At 44.4% G+C, this 25,000-nt stretch overlaps 1 protein-coding gene across 3 annotated transcripts in view; it reads right to left on the bottom strand.

Annotated features, from left to right (window-relative positions):
• Positions 1–25,000, bottom strand: part of epha3 (eph receptor A3) — a 75,031-nt gene that overhangs the window by 27,976 nt on the left and 22,055 nt on the right. For all 3 annotated transcript variants that reach the window (XM_030342711.1, XM_030342709.1, XM_030342710.1), the window contains exons 4-7: positions 9,420–9,575; positions 7,665–7,796; positions 7,202–7,411; positions 2,575–2,699 (exon numbers count right to left, since the gene is read on the bottom strand). In XM_030342711.1, coding sequence (XP_030198571.1) covers positions 2,575–2,699; positions 7,202–7,411; positions 7,665–7,796; positions 9,420–9,575 — 623 coding nt within the window. The remainder of the gene's footprint in view (positions 1–2,574; positions 2,700–7,201; positions 7,412–7,664; positions 7,797–9,419; positions 9,576–25,000) is intronic.

Below are 25,000 nucleotides of genomic sequence, written 5' to 3'. Positions count from 1 at the left end.
TACAAGGGCAGTGAAAGTCAGTACAGAAGGCACTTTCACTGGCATTTTCTGTATAAGAACGAGGCATAAATAAACAGTTTAAATTACAGTGCATTTCAAAGTTCCTCCCTGCTCACTAGATTGTAATGATAAAACATGCAAATACAATCAGCAAAGCTTTCCCCACAAATTATATTTTCACAGCGTGCATTTGGAAACAAAAGTGCACCACATCTGCAACGCGATGCCTTGTAGCCGGTCTTTAACGTCAAGAAGAGGCTTCACTATGATATCAACGACTAAAAGCACTTTGCTGTAAGAGAAAATGCCCCATAGAGAGTGTACCACCAATCCTGGACGTGGTTCAGGACTGCCACTGGAACCAACACGCTCTATCACTTAGCATGCAGGGCCTAATAGCTACTTACAGATATGCATACTTTCTCCAGCTCACTACATAAGCAGCTAAGCAGCCACATTCACATTGGCTTAGCCACGGCTGCGACATCAGTGATCCGAAAGGAGCGGCCTGCCCTGAGAAGCCGTAAGCAAGCGGCTGTTATGTTGCCATAGCTGCCTCCGTGGCAACCCTGTAGGAATCAGTGTTTTGAGACAGTGTCAACAGAGACAGACGGAATCTACAAACACACAGCGGATACAGACTGATAAGCTGGGGGGGGGGGTCAGCATTGTAAACTTCCCTTCATTCAAATCCATCTTTTCTATCATGAGTGTCAGGATCTCTGGCCTTCTGTTCCGTCACCCGGGGTCTGCCGGTGTCAACGGTCCTTATGGGATTTAGTTTCTACAATCGTAGAGCATTTTGCGAGGGGGGCATTTGTGCAGACGAATTCCGGGAGGCCCCCCTTAGGATTCCCTGGGGATCTCTTTGGATGAATGAGGACCCAGAGGGTTTTTTGCTTTATTTTTCACACATATTCCTATTTGGTGTAATCCTATACGCGATCCAGGCAGAGATGAGCAAGCCGAGACCCTCGTTTTCACACCCCTATGCACTCTCGGCGTCTGTGTCTAGCTGTGGCCTTTTTTTCTGCTCTTGTCCGAACGCCGTCGTCTAACGAAGACAAAATATGAATTGAGACCCACAGCAAATCCTGACCCAGGTCAGCCAGTAGAGGATTTACACGCTTTCTTATTCAAACACAGAGCAGGGGGAGCTTAGCTTGGACCCCGGCACAGAGGAGGGGAGTTTCCGTCTATTAATCAAGGTCATTAAAGTCTTCCAGTGTTATTTAGAGTTACTGGGGTTTGTGGCACACACACATGAAAAAAGCTCTCTGACCGGGATTGTGAAAAAAACACTGCATGATCAAACTCTGTGACTAATTTCGACTTGGAAGTAGCAGAGCGTAGCCTTTGACCACTCGTGGCCATGAGTGTGTGAAAGGCGATGCTGTTAGTTCTGCACTAATTTTACAAACAAAGAGAAACATCAAGACATGTTTAGTGTCAGCTATAAATGAAACGTGTCTCCATTGTATGAGCCCAGAGGGAGAGACATAAAGAGAGAGAGAGAGAAGAGAGAGAGAGAGAGAGATGGGAGGAAGAGTGAGATGTGAAAACGTCAAAATAAATCAGAAGAAGTGTGGTGAATATAGTAGAGGATAATGAAAATGAAGGGCATTGAGTTTAGAGCAGGGCATTATTTGTAATATATATCCATGAGCAAAATATGCTTTTTTTTTTACTTTCCTCAACAATAGTGTTGAGGTTTATTGAAGACCAAAGGATATGAGAGGCATTGGCACAGACGAGGCACAGATTAGTTGCAGAAGTACCAGTCAAGTTGCAACATTGCTACATCTGGTTGTGACAAAGTCACCATTGTTTCCGTTCGGTCACTGCCTGTGCTAGCTGGCACCAACAGTGCCTTTAAGCGACCATGATGTTAGTTTACGCTGTATGTTTTCACTTTTTTATCAAAATTTATGTTTGAAAATGCCTATTGAATAAAAGCAATCCACTCATGAAGCATTCAACCCAGGGAATCAAGCTCTCTAATAAATTTTGGTCAGTGCTTGCTGTTGTCGAAAGCAATCTCACCTCTGTGCACTCTCTGTCTCTCATAGAGGATGTTATGTATTTTTTTATCGATTTGGAGAGGAATCACCTGTGTCTGGGATTCGAGCTACATTGATGTGACGTAATTGTCTGTGTCTCACATGGGGATTTCCTTTTGGACTTCGGTATTAACGAGTTCCCAACATGGTAACACAAACAATAGCCCAAAAATATCACATCAATGACGTGAAATCGTTCAGGCGGGATAGTATGAGATAGTAACTTGTTCAAATAAGATGATATATATAGTTTGTAAGTCGTTCAGGCACGTTTGAATGAGTTTTTGAATGAGTTTGAACAAAATAAAGGGCAAATATGTCTCCCAAATGCTGCATCTAATGGGGGTTCTATAGCAACGTCCCCCTTGTGCCAAATAGTATAACACTAATCGACGCAAGATGCTTATGCTCTGTGGTGCCCGCTACACCCACTTGCCAGAGAGGGCGCTGGTGTGCCAAGTGGCTGCCTTGAAACAACCCAAGGGATGTTGTTTTCTTGCGGGCACACACTCACCTTCTCGTAATACTTGACCTCGTAATCCAGGATGATTCCGTTGGGCCTCTCTGGCTCCAGCCATGAAAGGGAGATGCTGTTCCGAGATGTGCTCTCTTTCCGGATCACTGTCACCGGAGAGGGTGCTACAGGAAGAGAAAGAGAAGAGAGAGAGAGAGGGAGAGACCGAGAGGGAGACCGGGAGCGAGACAGAGAGAGGCAGAGACAGACAGAAAGAGACAGTGACAGACCAAAAAAAGAGGGTGAGAGCAGTTCAGAGGAAGTTCAGCTGCTAATGCAGTACTTTGTGCATCCTGTTGATTGTCCATGGTTCCTGTCTTGGCCTAATTCATTTTGGGTTTCCAGTGGGACGAATTACAGGTGGTGAGTAGAGGGGGTGGTCCGGGGCGGTGGGCTACCATTTCAGATGCAAACACTCATACTATCTTTATATTTCCTTTGTACGATTTTAGTGGAAATTTAATTATGTAATAATTACGAGGTCATATTTCATTTAGTGTGTTTAGCTATGTGTCCATTTGAAATCCGTACAGGCATGAAGTATATATTTAAAGGATGAGGGCTTTTATGAAACTCAGACCTCATGGACGCTGTGTGTCCTCCTGTGAAATCAATCCAATTATCAATATAAAAATTGTATACATACACGTATAAATATGAACTCCATGACCGGCTTTGAAACGTAGACAGCGATGAACACAAAGAAGAATACGAATTCTTGAAATGTCCCATGCTGTGCTCCCCTCATGTTCCCACCCTCTCTCTTCAGAGTTCTCTCCCTCCATTTCTCATTCCCCTTTTAACTGCTTTCTAATTGGCAGGCGTCTCTTTGGGGCCCGGCCCCTCCCGACTTCTGCCATCTGAGGGATTGGTTTGCATTTTATTAGACCACAGGAAAAACATGTTTGTCTACGAAATGTTCAAGCCTTTTATGACGGCGACCATAAAAGGATTTACATGCGAGTGTAAGGCCCCATGTGTCTGTTCCTGCCTTCCGTTTATCGTGTATTTGAATGTGTGTGTGTGTGTGTGTGTGTGTGTGTGTGTGTGTGTGTGTGTGTGTGTGTGTGTGTGTGCGTGTGTGTGTGCGTGCGTGCGTGCGTGCGTGCGTGCGTGCGTGCGTGCGTGCGTGCGTGCGTGCGTGCGTGTGTGTGTGTGCAAATGTGGTCACATCTTTATGACCATATTTTTTTGTCATCTTTGGTTGGACCAAAATGTAGCGAATCAATGAAATAATATTGCTTTAACAGCGGGTTATATGAATAAGCCATCATGCATGTGTTTTTTTTTACTTTTTTGTTCTGGCCAACTATAAATTTTGTGTTAATATTTCAAGTCAAACAATGAATATCTGCATTGGCTCTTGGTTAAACCACAGATCCATTGTTGAAGCTTTTTAAAAAAGTTAACACAGTTTGAATCAATGATGAGGCAATAGCAATTTTGTCTATGTTTGTGTTTGTCTGTATGTGTCCATGGTTGTGTGTCTTGGTGTGTGTGTGTTTGGGTGCATGTGTGTGTGTGTGTGTGTGTGTGTGTGTGTGTGTGTGTGTGTGTGTGTGTGTGTGTGTGTGTGTGTGTGTGTGTGTGTGTGTGTGCATGCGTGCATGCCAATCCTATGAAATCGCTTTAGTGTGTGTGGATTTCTTTGCACTCCTTTACACTCATGTTTCCACTTGAAGTTATTTTTTCCCTTACAGTAATGAATCCAGATGGGGTGAAGCTGGTTTTACTACCCCCAACCTCCCTCTCCCTCTTCCTATCCCTTTGGTTTTGATAGAAGAGCAAGGCTGGGGTGTGTGTGTGTTTTTATTGGCTCTGCGGTTTCTGTCGGTAACGATTTACAGTTTCAGGGCTGCTCATAGGCAGCTCAAACGTGGATTCTCCCACTCCCCACTATGCCTGCTTTGTGCTTCTTGCTTTTACATCTTTTGTCGTTTTTTTGTCGTTTTTTTCTCCTCCTCTACCGCTACTCCCATGTGCCCTTGTAATATCTCTGGAAGTAATATCATTTTTTAATCAATCCTGTTGGCCCTGCCGGCGATGCTTCTGAGGAAAAGGTTGGAGTCTGGCGCTAGCTATGAAAGACCAACATCCTACCATAAAGTTCAAGCACTGTAAATAGTCCATAAAACTGGAAGAGAAGAATGTGCATTTAGACTTTATCCTTTCTTTGCGTTTTATAAAGACACAAATCTGTCAATAAGGTTCCCAAATACCAAGATGAAAAATCCCCAAAACCAAAATAAGTATTCAACAACGATAAAGAGCCGGAAAAATCTACTATGTTGCTTCATAAACTAACAGATTTTCCCTTAACAGAAAAATGTAACCAGTTTTCCTTAAGATGCACTCGTTTATCCTCTTGGTCCTGTTTATACACGTAAGACGTGTGCATGCGTGCACAGAGCAGGCTTCGCCCGACCACGGTTCAGCTGTTAACAGCAGACTTTAGGAATCGGATGCGCTCACTCAGCCCCCTTTGTCAACATGCTTCTCTCTTAATGAGTGGAGAGTACTGCGTGAGCGCCGGGGAGGGGAGAGGAGAGCTATCTTACAACACCTTGAAGAAGAAAAAAATAGCCAGTACAAACAGCCCCCTTGCAATACATACACTTAATCTAGCTTTTAACAGCTTGAGCCTCAGCATCTGAATGTATGTATAGATGTGAGTGTGTGTGTGTGCGTGTGTGTGTGTTGTGTGTGTGTGTGTATCTGTTTGTTTGAGTGTGTGTGCATGTGTGTGTATGTGTGTGTTAGGGCACATGTGCATGTTTGTGTGTGTGTGTGTGTGTTTGTGTGTATGAGTGTATGTGCATGTGCTAATGTGTGTATGTGTGTGGCACCAGTGTAGGACTGACGTCCCTAATCCCTATAATCTCTGAGGGATGATGGAGGGAGTACAGCTGCAGGCTATAGTAGGATCGAGAGGGAGGGAGAGAGAGAGAGAGAGAGAGAGAGAGAGAGAGAGAGAGAGAGAGAGAGAGAGAGAGAGAGAGAGGGAGAGGGAGCGGGCGAGAGAGAGAGAGGGAAAGAGAGAGAGAGAGAGAGAGAGAGAGAGAGAGAGAGAGAGAGAGAGAGAGAGAGAGAGAGAGAGAGAGAGAGAGAGAGAGAGAGAGAGAGAGAGAGAGAGAAAGAGAGAGAAAGAGAGAACAGAAAGAGAGCAACAGCTAGATAATGAGAAATGGATGAAGTCAGAGACGGGGTTAGGGTTAAAGACAGGGGGCTGAAAGAGGAAAAAAGATATATACAAATAACTTGTGTGGTGTGTGGCAACTGGTTAGCGGCTGATGGTTTGTGTATATCATGTACATTATGCCCCATACATTTCCCTCCCTCCCTCCCGACACAGACACAGACACAGACACACTGCATCCATATTCACAGCTCACCTCAGCCTTGGCACTTTAAAAAATGATATCGCCCCCCCCTGTCAGTTGCAACATATAATGTGTGTGATGACAGAGAGGGAACAAGGTCATACGAACAGCGTCCGCCACAACACGGGAATACATGTGATCGCCCTTCCCTTGGACCAGATCCAAATGTTAACATGACGAAGGGCGTGCGGCCTTCACGTTCCCCTCCTGAATGGATGTGAATCCTTCATTTTTTCACAAATGAGAACCATAAGGGGTCTCTTATAACCTCATATTAAATCAAATTGCTCCCATCCCCCTCCTGGGACGCGGGCTAACAGGGTCAAGTCCTACACGGCCCATGTGGTACAAAACAGGGCTGCTCTGGACCCACCTTGGTTCAGAGCCGCGGTTCTGTCTTGTGAGTTCTCGTTGAAGCGTTAAGATCAAATTTCAGCTCCTCTAGCCCTCTGCCCTGTGGGGATTTTGTTTGCGCAGTAGATTGCTATAGTGGGCTACTTTAAATATAAATGTCTTAACTTAAGTCTGAGTATAATATTGAATTTAAATTGAGCAATGTCAATCTCTGGATATCATCATGTTCCTTTCCTGGAGAGTCAAATCAAATATTTGACACCTCTGATCAGAAGTAGCAGGCATTTAAGCACTTTTAATGTCAGTGTGATGACAGCCCCTTGAAGAGGTCTACTATTAATCGGCTCAAATTTGGAGTAGGAAATCAGAATTAAAAAATGCTCTCTATACAGAATGCATCCATACAGAATCTATAGGGAATTTACAATTGACTTGTGTACAGCCCTAATGCTAATATTAATATCACGTAATATTACAATATCACAAATGATATAACCTTCTTCACGCTACAAATGATTAATTTAATATTCTTGCAGGTAGCTCCCCCCCTCTCCCTCCATTTGAAAGGTGTTAGTTAGCATGTGTATCACCTCTGCAGCAAAGATGTGTATCTTCAATTAACTAGGCTCCCCGTTCAAACCAAGACAACAGGTTTTGGTTTGACCTTTTCGTCTAGTCCGTGAGAACCTTTTTGGTTTGGGTTTCTCTGTATCCTTTGAGGTTTGTCCCTACCATGTGACCGTATGAACAATCGTCAGCTCATTAAAGTTGCTCGGTAAACATGTGTCTTAACACGATCATTCTCCGTCAACCGAAACACACCGCTGTCAAAAAGTGTCCTACAAGTCCTCACTTTTCATCAACCGCTCGCTCATCATCGCTTTTACGCTCACCTGCTTGGTTGGTCGTTATGGAGACGACGGCGTACTGCCGCATTGCCACCGCCATTCCCGAGACGCCGTTCTGCGCCTCCACCTCGAAGGTGTAGTTGGTGTGGGCCAACAGGTCGGTCACCGTCACCGTGGTGTTCCTCAGGCCCGCCGCCCATGGCAGGAAACGCACGTTGCTACGGCAGGGCTCGCAGCGCAGAACTCCTCCTACACCTTAATGGTAAACAGAGCAAGAGGAACCGTCATCGACACGGCGCTTTCTTACAGAAAGGTCGATACCTGTTTGACAGTGAATAAAACAGAGAACAGGAAATACAGAATACACACAACAAAAATGCATTATATACAAACAAAAGAACAATGAAACAACATCAAAGCTCAGATGAAATCCGCATTTTCATCTGATGCCAGCATCAAGTCAAAGCCAGTGTAAGGGAAGGTTGTTTTTAGAAGAGGTTTAAAAGACCTTGGCATCGCTTGCACAGGACGGTGAAGAAGAGGTCTCTCCGCCCGCCCGTGTCCTCGGGCCAGGACCAGTCCAGGATGACCGAGGTCTCGTTGATGACCGAGATGACGTTGCGGGGAGCAGACGGAGGACCTTTGGGGGAGACGGGGGGAGAAAAGGGAGAGGTATGGTATGGAGTTTAGAGGGAGGGATTATGGGAGCTGGATAACTAGGGCTTCCCCGACTGATATGAAGATCTTCTTGAGTGGGTCATTGGTCATTTCCAGCCGATAGTCGACCAATCGTCACACTTTAATGTAATGATTTAAAAACTATTTGGGCCAATAGAAAATTATTCTTAGCTGAGACGGATTGTTTTAAAGGTTGTATCAGCGATGTTGGGTGACGTGCCCTCGGTTGGTATTTGAAGCGAGATCCCAAACAAACAGAGCCACCCATTGTCAGTGATTGGTTGGAATACTATTTAATTTGGTTTTGAGTGGTTGGTAGTACCATTTGTTTTTGTGTGCGATCTCGGGGCATAGGCTGCATACAGGGATGCTTTTCTTTGACGGCATGCTTATGGGGCGGGCAGCTAGCGGATCGTGAGGAAAGATCAGATGAATGTGATCATTTATGTTTAGGCCTAAAGTCGCTGATACAACCTTTTAATGAAACAGTTAACTTACTACTCTAAGGAGAATCTAAAAATGTAATATTGTAATAATTGACGTGGGCCGCCTGCTAACTGCATTGACAACACATTTCTGAATGTGGGAACAACCAGAATGTTACGACTGAATACTTGGTCTAGCAAGCTTCTTCTGAACAACTACTGTTGGTCCACTGTAAGAGGCCAGGCATACAAATAATAACAGAATGTATCGTAACATAATTTATCATGACATAACGTATCATGAAATAACGTATCATAACAAAACGTATCATAACATAAGGTATCATGGCATAATGTATCATGACATAAGGTATCATGATATAACGAATCATGATATAACGAATCATGACAAAACGAATTTTGATATAATGAATCTTAATATAACGTATCATAACATAACGTATCATCACATAGTGTATTGTGACATAATGTATCATAAAATAACGCAGGCGTCATCCCAATCCAATATGTGGGATTTTATATGTAACAAGATGGCAGTTTGATTAGTAGCAAGAATTAGCACAAAGGGTGCTTTATATGGATTATAAGGCCGTTAGAACTCCTATAAAATCGGTCATAAAGTGAATATAATAAAATTCTATTTGAGAGTCGTGAGTAATGCATCCTGAATAATTAGAGATTTAGTCGTAAACCTGTCCTCCCTGTCTAGCAGGGAGGTAGATAGGAGAAGGCAGAGAAAGTCTTGATTGTATGTACACACAGACATACGACACAACACACCAGTGTCAGAAATGAACGGGGACTCATTGGCCATTTGGCCCCAAACAAACTATTATTGCCTGGAAATTAGAGAGGGCTTTTAAATGCCCCAATAAAATGTGTATTTTACCCTGTATGTGCAAAGCGGGTCCACATTTTATTTTCATTGGAGTCATTGGATAATGTTTATGTAACGACGGAATATGCATATTCCACCAGCTTACTTTTATTGGTAAATTATGTAAAAAGTCCCAAAACATAATATAGAGTCCAGAAAAGCCCTTCTTGCTAAGGCGAATGTCAAACCCTGACACAGTGACACACACAAAGACACACCCACAAAAACACACAGACACACACCAACAGACAAAGAAGCTTACGTGTGCAGGCCATGGAGGCAGGGTCTTCATCTGCGCGGAAATAGTTCTTTTCACAAGCGCAGGAGAGCGCCCCCTCATGGTGGGAGACGCTGTGGGGAGGGCACTTCGAACACTCCGCGTTGCCCACAGCGGATTTATAGAAGCCCGGTCTACACACTAGAAACAGAGAGAGAGCAAAACAGAAACATTAATTTTGTATTCAAATTTAATTTGAATCACAGCTGTCACAACACGTGGGACGGGACGTACTTACGAGCCAACATAAAATGTCTACACCTGGTTGCCGTGGCGATAACGAATTCATATTGTGGTAAATGATATTGGAGATGTATGTGTGTGTGCAGACGTGCGGACACGCACATACCCACACAAAGACACAAAGACACACACACACACACGCGCACAGGCTCGTTCTGTTTCAGTTTTGTTCTTTCTCTCTGTGTCTAACGTCATCCCTCTCTCTCTCTCTCTCTTCACCCCTTTTTCCTCTGTCTCAATCTTCTGTCTCTGGCGTACACTCTCTTCCACCCTGTCAGGACACACAGTATGAATTATGCAAATACATTCCTGTGAAAGGGATGGCTTTCTTAGCCAGCTCTGGTTTTAAACTGTGCTTAGAAGTGGGCTCTTTGTACTCTTCTTTCATACAAATATACCACTATCCTTGTAAGAAGGTCGCTATTCCGCTTATTGATAATAATTGTGTGTGTGTGAGTGTGTGTGTGTGTGTGTGTGCCTGTGTGTGTGCGCGAGCACTTGTGTTTGTCTTTGTGTGTACAAGCTTTTGTGTGTGTGTGTGTGTGGGGGGGGGGGGGGGGGGGAATCGCGCGTGTGTTTTTGTGATAAACACCATGATGATAAACACAATGAGGAGATGAGGAGCTTTAATGGGACAGGGAGAGGGAGAGGTAAATAAGGTAGATTTCTCCCCATTCTTTATGTTCCATTTCATTACATTTTCATTTATCTCCCTCCCTCCCTCTGTTCCGACACCCATTTCCATGCACTTCAAACCACCCTCTCCGTTCCCTTCAGTCTCGTCATTTGATGCCGGGCAGCAAAGCCTTTAAATCTGCTGGAAGCCTTTGAGTCGTTTAATTCCACTTTATGGCACCCTCTCTCTCCAGGGGTCCACACCAGCACAGCGGCTCTTCCTCCATATTGCAGGTCTCTAAAGCTGGTATAATAGTGTCCTATCATATGCCTTGGACCGCTAGACTACAATCAAAATCATATGGCTATGTTGATGATTGATACTGCTCATGCGGCTTGACTTAAGTACTGCTTTATGCATCCCAAAAAACAATGATAAGCAGACTTACAGACCCGTACACACAACACAAACCACACAAACAGCACACACACACAGACACGTGCACACATGTGGACACACACACACACACACACACACACACACACACACACACACACACACACACACACACACACACACGCACACACACACACACACACACACACACACACAAAAACAAAAATGTCTTCCAGGTAGCAGGCCGGGAGCACAATGTGTGGGCTGAACAGAATAGGCCAGACGAACCCCAGTGGTGGACCGTCCTGGTGCAGCAAGGCCACCGCTGGCCCTGTTTAAACTGCCCTCAGATCCATCACTGACCCCAACACTCCAAGGTCCCTGTGTTAGAATGAATACTTCCACTGCCCCTCGTGCACGCATTTATGTGTTTCTGTTTCGTGTGTTCGTGTGTGTGTGTGTTCACAATGTGGTAATAGAATGTGAAGCCACTTTAAATTGCCCAATGGTTTCCCAGAGGGATATCTGGAAGACTTAGCTCAAAGACCCAAAGGCCACCCTGATTGGTGCGCACACCAGGAAATTAGACTTGACGGCTGGTTTACAGCAGCCAATCAGGGGATACTTTCAGCCAGCAAGGATAAAACCACTGGGTCAGCACAAATTGTTGCGGTATAGGAAAGGCTGCACTCGAGTCCATGTTAACAAGAGTCACTGGCCCTGTTTACACCAGAGAAAGATCTAGGTTTCGATTGTATCTCTAGATTAAAAAACGGAAAACCTACTTCCAGGAAAGGCCGGACGCGCTGACAAGCGTCCCGCCCTGTTTTAGGTGCAGCTTACAGAGAGAGCCCCCCTTGATATGCGCTTGACCACACAGGTCTCAGGTTCTACCAAACAGTTTGCACGTATGTACCAGTTACATTGCTTTGGCTAATTCAGAAAATCCTGTTTGATCATAATTGCAAAGGTTAGGAATCGTCAGGGCATTGTTTCAGAACAACTTGAATATTAAACTGCTTAAATTGGGGTTTGAAGACAGATTCAAAGCACTTTTTTAAACAAGCCCAATGTTAAAAATAGCAATGAATATATTGGGTATAATAAAATAGTACAAATCTAAAAAGAACAATGATTGAGGAAATCGTTCATACATGTGTAGATTTCTACATACATGTTCCCAACAGCAATGACAACAAATCATGAGAAACTGAGATGGAATAGGTAGAAAAACTGTATTCCTTTGATAGCACAAAAAGGAGTTGACAGGGATTAGGGCAAGATGGATGCTGATGGGAATTTCAGACACTAGATCTTCAGACAAGCTCAGACATATGTTCAAGACTGGCATACACCATTAGAAATGCACACCCATCTCCCACACACAAACACACACACACATACGCACACACACACACACACACACACACACACGCACAACACACACAAACACACACATACCCGCACACACACACACACACACCCGCACAACACGCACACACACACACACACACACACACACACACACACACACACATATGCACACACACACACACACACACACACACACACACGCACAACACACACAAACACACACATACCCGCACACACACACACACACACACCCGCACAACACGCACACACACACACGCACACACACACACACACACACACACACACACACACACACACACACACACACACACACACACACACACACACCCGCACACACAAACACACACATACAAACATAAACACACTCACAGATGTACATGTGATCTTTCGTTATATGTGTATGTGTGTGCGGTTGTGTGGGTCCACAGAGGAAACATAACACTTCTTTAGGGATGATGACATGATTATGTGTGTCTTCATTTATTGATCATGCCGGCTGCCTGTGGTGTGTTCTTTTGAGTTTGTGCATGTGTGGGATTGTGAATGCCTGCACGTCTGTGTGTATCTGTCTGTGTGTTTGTGTGTGTGTGTGTGTGTGTGTGGGGGGGGGGGGGGAGGGATGTAACTGTTTATATGTGTTTGTATATTTAATTTGCCTCAAGTTCAAAGGAAGGATATTACAAATGTGCCGCGTGAATAACTTCTTGCATCACTATATTGAAACATAAAGCTCAGAACAGACAAATCAATGGACCTTTCTGTCTTCAAGATGTGACACCTTCCACACACACATACACACACACACACACACACACACACACACACACACACACACACACACACACACACACACACACACACACACACACATACACATTCATACAGACATTCTCCCCTTTTTGTGCAACAGTGGTAGCAACATAATACGGGGCTTGTAAAATAGGGGCTGTGCCCTGTTCGGTGATCTGTGCCAACCACAATGGACTACGCCTGCAATTTGCTCAATCAATAGGTCACAGGACACCCCTATCAATAATTAACATGGCTTCTGAATAGTCTAGAGGTCTAGTATATTACAGGATGCCCCGAAGATACTGCTCTGTCCTATCCCTCTCCCGTACCAAACCTTAAAGGCTTAAGTGACTATCTGTCGTTTTATCCTCGCTTATCTTCTGCCTTGATGTATCGTAGCTCCTACGTTATGTTAAATTTGGTTAAGTGCAGGTTTCAAATGAGGCCAAATCAAATAAAAAGAGGAGAATTGCTTTAGTTCAACCAATTGACCAAGTAAGAATGCCGTCAAGGTATACAATGAACTAAGGTGAATGCCGTGATTTGTAATTAATTAGGGATCCATTGGAATGAAAGCTAATTATTTTTAGTGCCTAAAAGTTAACAATGAATGTTTAAAAGAAACTGTCTGGCAGCAGTAATCAAGCATTATACTTCCTGAAAGAGATCTTCTCAATGCAGAACTTACAGTATATGTATATATATAGATTCACACTGGAGGCTAGATGGACACTAGCTGGATGTGAACCATGCATTGGGATGACGATTGTGATTTTAAGAACAATCGAACAATGAATAACCTTGCCTTTTGATTAAACAGCGGATATTTATTTAAATCACCATTGATTTAGATTACGAAACTACATCTTTATTTCATGACTGCACAATGCCATTAAAACACAATTAACAATATTGAATTATTGCCCAGCTCTGCATGAAAGGTTATAGCGACACAGATAATCATTTACTGTCTCGCTTTCTTTCTTTGGGCTTTCAATCTCACAAGGTCAAAAGGACTTTGTCCTCTGATCTCACCTTCTCATCTTCCCAGGCAGACAGAGAGGCACAAAGATACCAGGAAACAAGAAGATTTATGGGAACAAGAGTGTAAAAGAAGAGAATCATAAGAAAAAAAAAAGCGTAAGGACGACGATTTGTTGGGACATTGGATAGTAAGATGCAGATAGTTCTTAACATGAGCTGCATTGAAAACCCAAAACTTTTTTTCTTGTTTTTATTTCCGCTCAGAATGAATCCTTTGAATACATACATTTTGAATTGCTACGGAATCCATTCCTGTGAAGCTCTTCTCGAAGTTTCCCCCACTGCCATGTCTCGGGCTAACGGCTAACCACGCAGCCTGTAGATTTATCTTTGATGGAAGCACATGTATGAAATTATCACACAAGCACACACACACACACACACACACACACACACACACACACACACACACACACACACACACACACACACACACACACACACACACACACACACACACACACACACACACACACACACACTATCATTGCGATCTTCAATGCGCCCAGGTAGGCTTACCCATTCATCATCGTGAGGGTTCCTTATTATTATGCAAATCAGTACTGTATCAAACTGTGCGCACACACACACACACCAATGCACACACACACCCACTACCACACCCACACCCACACACACACACACACACACACACAAACCCTCAAACAAAGACACGTCAGGGCAGGCAGCGGAAGAGACTGTTTGAGGATGTCAGATATAAGAGATAATGAAGGGGCTTTGCCGATAGCTCCATTGACTAGCGAGCAGACTGACCACCCTGGCCAGTGAAGTCTCTCAGAGGCCAGCGACATCATTTACGTCTGTCCTCTGAAAACATGGATCATAAAGAGCCGGTGATTACATTGCATTTAGTTGGTATAAAGATGATCTGGAGACCAATTTTGTGTGTCTGTGAGTGTGTGTGTGTGTGTGTTAACCAATTTAAACTACTTTTTAATTAAATCGTTTGATTAATCTTGGCGTTATGTTATGCATCACAGCACAGTGGCCACAATCTAATGAAAACTGCACAGGGTGTAATGACACACATAATGCAGTGCATATCAATATTGATTTTGAGGTGCGATTACATTTTCTTTTGGGGGTCAGGGACTGGTTTCATTATCATCCACTCCATCTTTACACCGATGCCCTCCCCTCAGCACTATACCTCATCTGACATGTGTGTTACCCAGGATGACAACCATCTTTCTCCTTTCTGTCTCCCAAAACAACAAAAAAACTAATGCTTGCCCCTATTTTCGGTTATCATGTTACGCCACAGCAAGAGCATTGCAGATACTAGATTGAATGAATCAATAGGGAAATAACACAACAAACTGATATAACCTAAAACTGAGGCGCATGAGTGAAAGTACAGTGTTTCCCCAAACCACCCAAACAGGCACCAGAACAATAACCCGCCGGCCCCCACACGTCGCCCAGCCATTAGCCAGGTCAGGCAGGAGCATAATACGCCTCACAAAGACATGGCAACACACCAACGCTCACATGGAGGTCAGCAGGGGGGGAGGGGAGGGGGTGGGGGGGAGACTCTGCCTCCAGTGTTTGTCACTCCCAGTGGTTTCACATTCTGCCCTGCTACTCCGGGATTGCCCAGTGACCAGCGAGTGAAAGAGATGAAGATGGTACCAAAGAAAGTACTGAAAGAATGAAAGAAGGAAGGAAGGAAGGAAAGAAGGGAAAGAAGGGAGAGAGATATGCCTCTACACATCTAATCTGATTAGCATAAATGTACTAAGCTTGCTGGAATGCCGGATCCCGTGAGCTTTGTTACCACACACACACACACACACACACACACACACACACACACACACACACACACACACACACACACACACACAGACACACACACACACACACACACACACACACACACACACACACACACACACACACACACACACATACAAAGACCCAGACACACTGTGGGGTCGCACATTGAGCAACGAGTGAATTGGACAGAGCAAGTTATTGCAGGAAAGATTGTGTGTGTGTGTGTGTGTATGTGTGTGTGTGTGTGTGTGTGTGTGTGTGTGTGTGTGTGTGTGTGTGTGTGTGTGTGTGTGTGTGTGTGTGTGCATGTGTTTGTGTGTGTGTGTGTGTGTGTGTGTGTGTGTGTGTGTGTGTGTGTGTGTGTGTGCATGTGTGTGTGTGCGTGTGTGTGTGTGTGTGTGTGTGTGTGTGCATGTGTTTGTGTGTGTGTGTGTGTGTGTGTGTGTGTGTGTGTGTGTGTGTGTGTGTGTGTGTGTGTGTGTGTGTGTTTGTGTGTGTGTGTGCTAGTGTTTGGGCAATCACAAATTTACTAGGCGTAGTCCAATGTGTGCACCCCCATCCAACACACAAGGACTTAAGCTCCTGTGAAAAGTTGTGTCTGGGAAACATTTACACAAGAGCCATTTCTTACTTCAACACCGGCCGGTCTTGTCCCTGTGATTTAGCTCCAGTCCTTGCTATTGTACCCCTATGAGTGTTTGTGTGTGTGTGTGTGTGTGTGTGTGTGTGTGTGTGTGTGTGTGTGTGTGTGTGTGTGTGTGTGTGTGTGTGTGTGTGTGTGTGTGTGTGTGTGTGGCTGTGTATTTGCCAGCTGGGGGGGGGGGGGGGGGGGGGCTTTGTGCGTGACAACAGTTACCATGCCAATACTGACATATAGAGGTACATGGAGAAGAGGAAGAGGAGGGGGAAGGGGGTGCTGGTGCTCAGAAATCCATCCTAGAAGCTGCATTTTCTGTCCACTTTAAAAAGAAAGAATAAGAAAACCACGGCCTGACCGGCAGTTTGTGCGAGTGTATGTGTGTGCCTACGTGAGTGTGTGTGTTATCTTCTTTTTGTGTGAATTCCAATTCAGTTTGCCTCTTCAGAGAGTCAAGCAAAACACGAGGGGACTTTAGTGGCTGCAGCGAGAGGCGACCACACGCTCGCTACTTCAAGAAGGGGAAAATAGGTCAGCGAGAAGATTTGCGCGCACACACACACATCTGCACATACACACAGACGCACACAGGCATGTGTGCATTGTGCTGCGATTGAAGCTTTGTACTCCTTACATAAAATGACCGTCGAGACACTTTGCAAAGACGTATTGTTTTGAGTTTTCTTATGAAGGCTGTGTGTCAAAATGGCCACACAGACACACACACGGTATCGGCACCTTTTTTTGTTTGTGTTCTGAAGCTTTTTTATTGAATCCCTGCAGACAGTCTGGCATGCGTTTGAAACAAATATAAAGGCTTTCCTTCTGCCTTCTGTTTTTTTTATCTGAGGTAAACAGACACATCTATTTGAATTAGAAGGATGAAATGAGTAGTTTAGCTGCGGCTTGGAATGCCTCCATTCCCTATTCTAATGAGATGAATAGGTGTCCATATGGTAGCTACACACCCATGCTCAGCCAGCTGAGGGCTAGTGGAAGGCTTTCTAGTAAGCCCACCAGGGAAGACTACTTTCACTGGCGGATCACCTGAAGCGAGTGCACAAACATGCACACACACCCACATGCAAGCATGTACACACACACATAGACACAAACAAAGTCATGCCTGACACAATTTTTCGCCCTTGCACCATCAAAACGCAAATGTGCACACACACACACACACACACACACACACACACACACACACACACACACACACACACACACACACACACACACACACACACACACACATACACACACACATACTCAATAGCACTGTCAAAACACACATGCACACAATGTGCAAATACATACTGGCATATCCGTGCACATACATAAATTAATATATGCACAAACAGATAGACGGGCATATATAGCACACACAAGGGCCTGAGAACATGGCTGCTGCCATATGTTAAGAAGGCCCTTGGCTCGTCTGCTTTCAGACTTGACATTCTGGCAGTTCTGTCCACAAATACTAACCATCTTTCTGGGGGGCCAGTAGTACCTTCACTATTTGGATTTAGTTTAAGCCAGCAAACGAAACATTCATAAAAGTTGTTCCGAGATTAAAGCTGTGCGGTATGTGTTCTTTTATTTATTTTTTGGGGGGAAACAATGTCTTCCTCATGATGACATTGTACTAGATAACTGCATAAGATATACGCGCAAGTGCTTAGTGTTAATGAAAATTGACTTTGTTTGTTTGTTACCCGATCAAACCACGCGGTAATTACATAAAAAGAAAATTCCCGAAACCTAGATCAACATGCCATTTAATGACTAAGCCTGCTGTTCATCTAATAACCCCAGTATAGAAAGACATGTTTTAACGTCGTTCCTGTGAGTCTCATTAGGGCTCACCTTGGCAGGGAACATAGCTGGAGGAGAGAGGAGAGGGGAGGTCCGGTGCTATTGGTTGGGGAGAGACGCGTACGGCTCTCCCTCTCTAAATGGGCTGCACCGCCCGCTGCTTTTTAATGGAATTCTCCAGCAGCAACAGGGAATGGAAGATTACAGCGGCAATTCGATCAGGGTTTTACCCCCCCAAAACAAAATACTAATCACATTCCTAGCTCAGAGCTAACCCTCCTGTTCCTTCTCTCCTGGGGTGATGTGCATCTAAATCGAGACAATAATAAAAAATAAAAAAATAAAGACAATCTAGGGTTAACACAATTATTATTGAGGGGTTAATAATATATTCTTGGGTTATTAAAATTGAAAAATGCCTGGTTAACATTTCCATGATTTGCTTCCACCCATACGCTAAGAGTTTTGTGAAATATTGTTTTGTAAAAGGGTGTAATAAAAATGTGGTATAATAAATATAATCTCTTCCAAATGTTAAACTGTTCTGTCATGGAAATATGCATTGGTTGGTGGAAGGAATTTGATTGAGGAAAACTTGATCCGTTACCATGGAACATTCCGACGGTAGAGTCCATACGACTCAGTAGGCTTTACCTTTTGACTTTATGGGTACTGAAAATATCACAATTCCCATTTCCAGTCCCAATAAAAGTTGAAACAACAAATAACAAAAAACGGCCTTCAGAAAATAAAATACAGCTGTGCAACGAAAAACATCGGTCGGTTAACATAATTTGCACGTCAACAGATTGCTCCTTGGATAAACGACTTGCATGTTTGAGTAATGGTTAATAGTCTTATTCGATGACATCACAGGACCGGGATGTATTGCCTGTATGTATGTATGCGGTTCCATGCATCTCGCCATGTGTGCTTGCGTGCGTGTGTGCGTGCGTGTGTGTGCGCGTACGTGCACACGAACAGGCATGTGTGAATGTGTTTTTGTGTACGAATATATGACTGACTAGTGCACGGATTCCTTGGGCAGGTGTCTCAGCAGTGGTCCGGGGCAGGGCAGCACTAAATCACTGGTCAACTGACACTCCTCTCAGCAGGGAGTGCCCACACGTGTTACCACCAGGGACAGGGAGAGAGAGACGGAGAGACATAAACACAGAGGGAAGCGGTTTTGGGGGGCAAAGCGCGAAGGAACGCAATGCTATATACCTCGGACTATAAATCAACTTCCTTGGTCCAAAGTGAAGGTTATATGTACGTACGTTAAGAGTGTGTGCGCGTGTATGTGTGTGTGTGTGTGTGTGTGTGTGTGTGTGTGTGTATGTGTGTGTATGTTTGTGTGTGTGTGTGTATGCGTGCGTGTGTGTGTGTGTGTCCGGTGTGTGTGTGAATAAATATGTGTCAGGTTGCTGCAGATGAGACGAACCAGCGCAGGTGAACCACAAAGAGAGCCAGACATCCTGGCTCGGTTGGAAATCAAGAACCGCCACAAGGGCCCTAAAAAACAAGCCTGCCTTTCTCATACAACCCCCGCTCCTAGCCCACACACTCCTCGGGTCTGCGTCCTCTGACCATGGGCGGATCCGTCAAGGCATCAGCCCGGACACGCAGGACACACACAGGTTGTAGCGTGCAGAAATATACGCTGACATGTTTACGAGGCAAAATACAAATGAGAAAATGACTTCACTGTTCTTTCAAGATAACAGTGAAGAGAAGCCATTTTATACCGCGTGATTTTGGAAAACCAACTGATGAAAAAATGATTGCATGTTTTACCGTAGCATGTGTCGTTTAAAGTGTGTGCATGCACAGCCATTTATAATGCACATTAGCCATCGGTGCATTTTTGTTTGTATGATTATCATGGTACTGCGTCCTGAACAGGGTGGGAGTCGCTGGGAAAAAAATGCCTGTTAAGCTATTTCCAGTGCAGCCCCCCCACAGAGGGAACACTACAGGAGACTGCAGACCCCAGATCACAAAAGAAGAGAAAAACAAATGGGCTTTCGCGATGTGGGTTTTTCCAGAGTGCACTGATTTCAGGTAAGACTGTACGTTTGCTGGCCTTTGCTTTTCTGTGCATATGTTTTTTGTGCCAACATCAAACTCTATTGGTTGACATTTTTTGACAGGTTAGTATTGGATTGCAGCCGGGGTTATGGTAGCCAGCCAAAGCAAGCTTGCTCAATGCTGGATCATTTCAATGGGTTTTGTTTGAATCGGTCTGTATGATTCAGAATCATGCAAAAAAATAAGCCTGCCTATCCTATTAGACACACAATTATTGGTATTTAATTATCCTTTCAAGGAATTAATGCAAAGGATAGATTTAATTCTTTCCTGCTCAATCATGATACGTCACATATCAAAATAAACATATATAGACGGAGAACCATCTCACCATAATGGGTGTGCTGTTTGTTTTCAATACAATTTTCTGTATGCAATTGTACCTCATAATTCATTTAAAATGGGTGAGTGATTGGTTGTGCTCGCTACTGGCCACTAAATGAACACCCCAATTGTATCTAGAATTAGGACACAGCAAAACTTTCCTTTGTTTCAAAGGAAAATGTTTATGATGACAAATGCTGCAGCACTGTGAAAATAAAGCTGATTTCATATTTAGGTAAGATAGAAAGAAACAGAGCCAGAGGAAAAGCAGCAAGAGAGACTCATTTGCCCAATGAGACTTTGAAGACAAAGTGTGTACATCCATTTGCGAGCACTGGAAATGAACCGGTAAAGAATGGACTAACACGGCTCATTTCAGCTGAGACCCTAATTAGGCTTTCGCTTGTTATTTTGGCGTTTTGAGGGTGAATATTATAGTCAACGCATTGTTCCTTCATATTTGAGAAATGGCTTGTCGTTTGGGTAATTGCGAAGAATTTGGAAAAACACATGACTAAATGGACACAGACATACACACTCACGCTCACTCCCAAGCAAACACACACACACAGACACACACAGACACACACACACACACACACACACACACACACACACACACACACAGACACACACACACACACACACACACACACACACACACACACACACACACACACACACACACACACACAAACACACACACACACACACACTTAGAGACCCATACTGGATTCACCTCAACATTCGGGCCAGCGACGACATCAACTGAAAGTGCCAGGAGTGATGGATGTGTGAGGCTTAATCACCTTTAATCAGCTCTGTCTATGAATAATGATGAACAGCCTCTTTTCTCAAGCACAGAAAGGGAGAGCGAGAGAGGGAAAAAAGAAAGAAAGAGAGAGGGGCATGGGGAAGGGGGAGAAGATTGTGTGCGGCGCGGAGTCTTTGTTGGATTCATTAGTAGAGGCAGATGCCAAACCTCCTCCCCCCCCCGCCCTCCTCCTCCTCCTCCTACTTCTTTCCATCTCGCGGCGCTCCAAGACATGAAAAAAGGCAGCCTGAGAGATCCCACCGCCTGGATCCCTTATCCGTGCTTGAACTTGATCTCTGCAGAGCAAACAAGTCCCACCCAAAATGGAGTGTACCGCGTTTTTTCTTTTAGGTGGGGAAGGGGGGGGGGCGGGGAGTTCTTTCAAGGGAGTCTGCGGCGGGGCTCATTAAAACAGCCCAGAGCTCTTTCTGATCACAGTCCGAGCTTCAGGAAAGATAATGATGCCGACAAGCGATTTCTGGCACGCGAGTGGAAAGACGCGTTCCACCGCGGGTAAAGGGTGTGGGAAATGAGTATTTTGTTGAGGTAAACGACTTGCCTGGAACGGCATTATGAAAATCTTCTTGCGTTCTTGGGAACTAAAAATGTAATTACTCCGACACCCTGAGGAAGGTAGAATGCAGATACGCGTCGGTGTTCTTATTCTTTAATGTTACAGCCCAGTCATTAAAGGCTTTTTAATTTCCAACCGACGTGAGTGCCTCAACCGGATTCATTATCATCACTTCACTTGTTGCGATTAAAATGTGTCCTTTTCTTTTCCATGTCATTACTTTTGTATTTGTTCAGGCTTGATAAGTCTGAAAAACACCAGCCCTTAGCTATCAAATCGTCTGGCATCATCACCATTATCACAGTCCGTCCTCTATCCATCCAAGACAAGGAACTAGCACTACTGTACTCTGCTGCTGTGATCCAGCCTGCCTGCCTATATAACACTGGCCTGATTCCTCCACCCTCGCTCCCATCGTCCCCACCCTGAGTGTTGGGACCCTGACATGCAGCTGAGGAGTCTGCGTTGGGGGCCGGCCGGTGTTGGTGCCGGTGGTTCAGGGGGACCCTGAAGACCCGTACGATGTGATTACAGTGGAGCTGGGGCCTGAGGATGGATGACCCGAGGAAATCATGGGGGCAGCAGGAATGTCCACCCACTGGGCACACACATGGTGTTTCACTCTGCAGCACTTAGACGATTGTCCTCCCCACAGAATTTCCAGCAGGTCTCTACTCTGTCTCTGTCTCTCTCTCTGTTTCTCTCTCTCCATCACCCTCTTTCGCACTCTCTATCTCTTTCTCGCTGATTATCTTTACCTCTCTCTCTCTCTCCCTCTCTCTCTCTCTCCCTCTCTCTCTCTCTCTCTCTCTCTCTCTCTCTCTCTCTCTCTCTCTCTCTCTCTCTCTTTCTGTCTCTTCCTATCCTTCCCTATCTCTCTCTCTCTTTCTGTCTCTCTCGCACTCTTTCTCTCTCCTTCTCCCTGTCTCCTTTCTACCTTTTTCTAACTTCCCCTGTATGTCACACACACCAACACACACAAACACACACACACCCCCTAGACACAAACACACACACACACACACACACGTTACTCATTCTTCCTAAAAGAAAGAAAAAAACACTGTAGTTATTCTGATTATATGCAACCAGGGCTTTCCATTAAAAAACGCTCACATTTCCACGGCCGCCTCTCGACTACGCTGCACAGTCGAAGCGGCGGGCCATCTCTGGAAGAGGACCCATGTGGCCGCAATGTTTAGAGGCTTAGGAGGACCCGTAAGGGCACACGTTACACCCCCATAAAGGTTAACCTATAGAGTGTGTTACACACCCTCCACTGATGAGCAGAGTGGATACTGCAGATATGTGCAGCCAGCAGCACTGGTGATTACTTTCACATATTTTTGTATGACCCGGTGGCTGAAAGGACAAATCTGCCATTTGAGCAATAACGAGAGCACTTATATCATTATATCCACGAGTTGGCGAGCAGAGGAAGTTACAAATATATTTTGACTGCCATGAAAGGCCAGATGATATCACTACCATTTATAAAGAACAACAGCTAGTTGCTTTTAATCTGATCCACTCAAATGTTGATGAATTAACCGTCAGTTTTCAGCAGTTAGGAGCTGAGAGTCTAAACCCCTCACGGTATGGAGACCCAAACGTTTGCCTGCCAGACCTCGGTGGTTTGGAATATGCTCCCTGGCTTCGGGCCTTATACCCGTTCCCACAGAGTATGACTTTGCCCAGGGTTTTTGGACATCGTGACAGGGTTGGATGAATAGATAGATGGCCTTGTGGCAATGCAGCATCTCTCACTTGGGCTCTCACTATAGTCTGCTTATAGGCTAGATGGCTGAATGTGTTGTATTTCATATTGCATTCAGCCATCGTGCAAAATCAAGATACACACAAACACACACACACACACACACACACACACACACACACACACACACACACACACACACACACACACACACACACACACACACACACACACACACACACACACAAACAGATGAAACACAAACACACAGAGAAAAAACACTGAGGCAGAAAAATACATTCCATCTCAAATATAGAATAAGAATGGATAAATAGGTAATTCATGAACCATACATTTGATGAAAAAAATATATATACACATACTACACTGAAATATAATCCTAACTCATAGAGCAGGACGTGTTCTCTCCCCAGTGTCACCACCATCCTCATTGGAACTAAAAGGTTGAACCAAAATGGAAAACAAAGATTTAAAAGGCCCATTTGGTAGCTGGAGAATCAATGGGCCGACATGCAGGGAGCCAAAACAAACAGAGGCTGACAAGGAGACTCAGTTAACAGTGTCATTAGCACTCCATTCCGCCTATGGTTCCCCGTAGTTCCTATCTACTGCCATCTCACGTCGCTCATCTTCCACATGTCTCTTGGCTCATGTGTCAACTGCCATGTGTGTGTGCGTGTCTGTGTGTGTGCGTGTGTGTGTGTGTGTGTGTCAGTCCAACATTAGCATGGTAAGTGCATGCAGATGGCTGTCACAGCCAGTAGCCTAACCTTTTAGTACATTTGCATGCAAATCGATGGATTAATTGGCTCTGCCTTGTTAGGGCTGCTGAATCGTCGATATGTCTCGATCTGCCATTCCCTGCACTCATCCACCCACCCGCTGTGAAGCACACTTAGATACATACTGGCTACATATGCAAATGATCCCGTAGATGTTTCCATGCTTGTTTTAACTGAAATGCCTGAGTAAATATAATCAGCACACAGTATCTAGACTAAGGCTTGCCAATTTTTTATCCTGATGACTATGGAGAAATACACACAATGTGGTTGAATATCACGATCCCTTCTTAACAGTCTAACTGAGTGTCATTACATTCAAGTATAGGGAAATGTAAAGTATGGTGGCCAAGTACCAGTTTTCCATTCTCACTGACGTTTCAAACCTCATATTGTATCATTTTAAGGGCCTATATTCTCATCTAAATTAATTGAGACTATAAAACTGGGTATATCGGTTAGTCGACATCTTTATTTTAGATGATTCGATACCAATTAAGGA

The sequence above is a fragment of the Gadus morhua genome, chromosome 20 (genome assembly GCF_902167405.1).
Source record: "Gadus morhua chromosome 20, gadMor3.0, whole genome shotgun sequence".
Classification (NCBI taxonomy): domain Eukaryota; kingdom Metazoa; phylum Chordata; class Actinopteri; order Gadiformes; family Gadidae; genus Gadus; species Gadus morhua.
The sequence above is the reverse complement of the archived record's forward strand: the minus strand, read 5'-3'. Positions and strand labels throughout refer to the sequence as shown.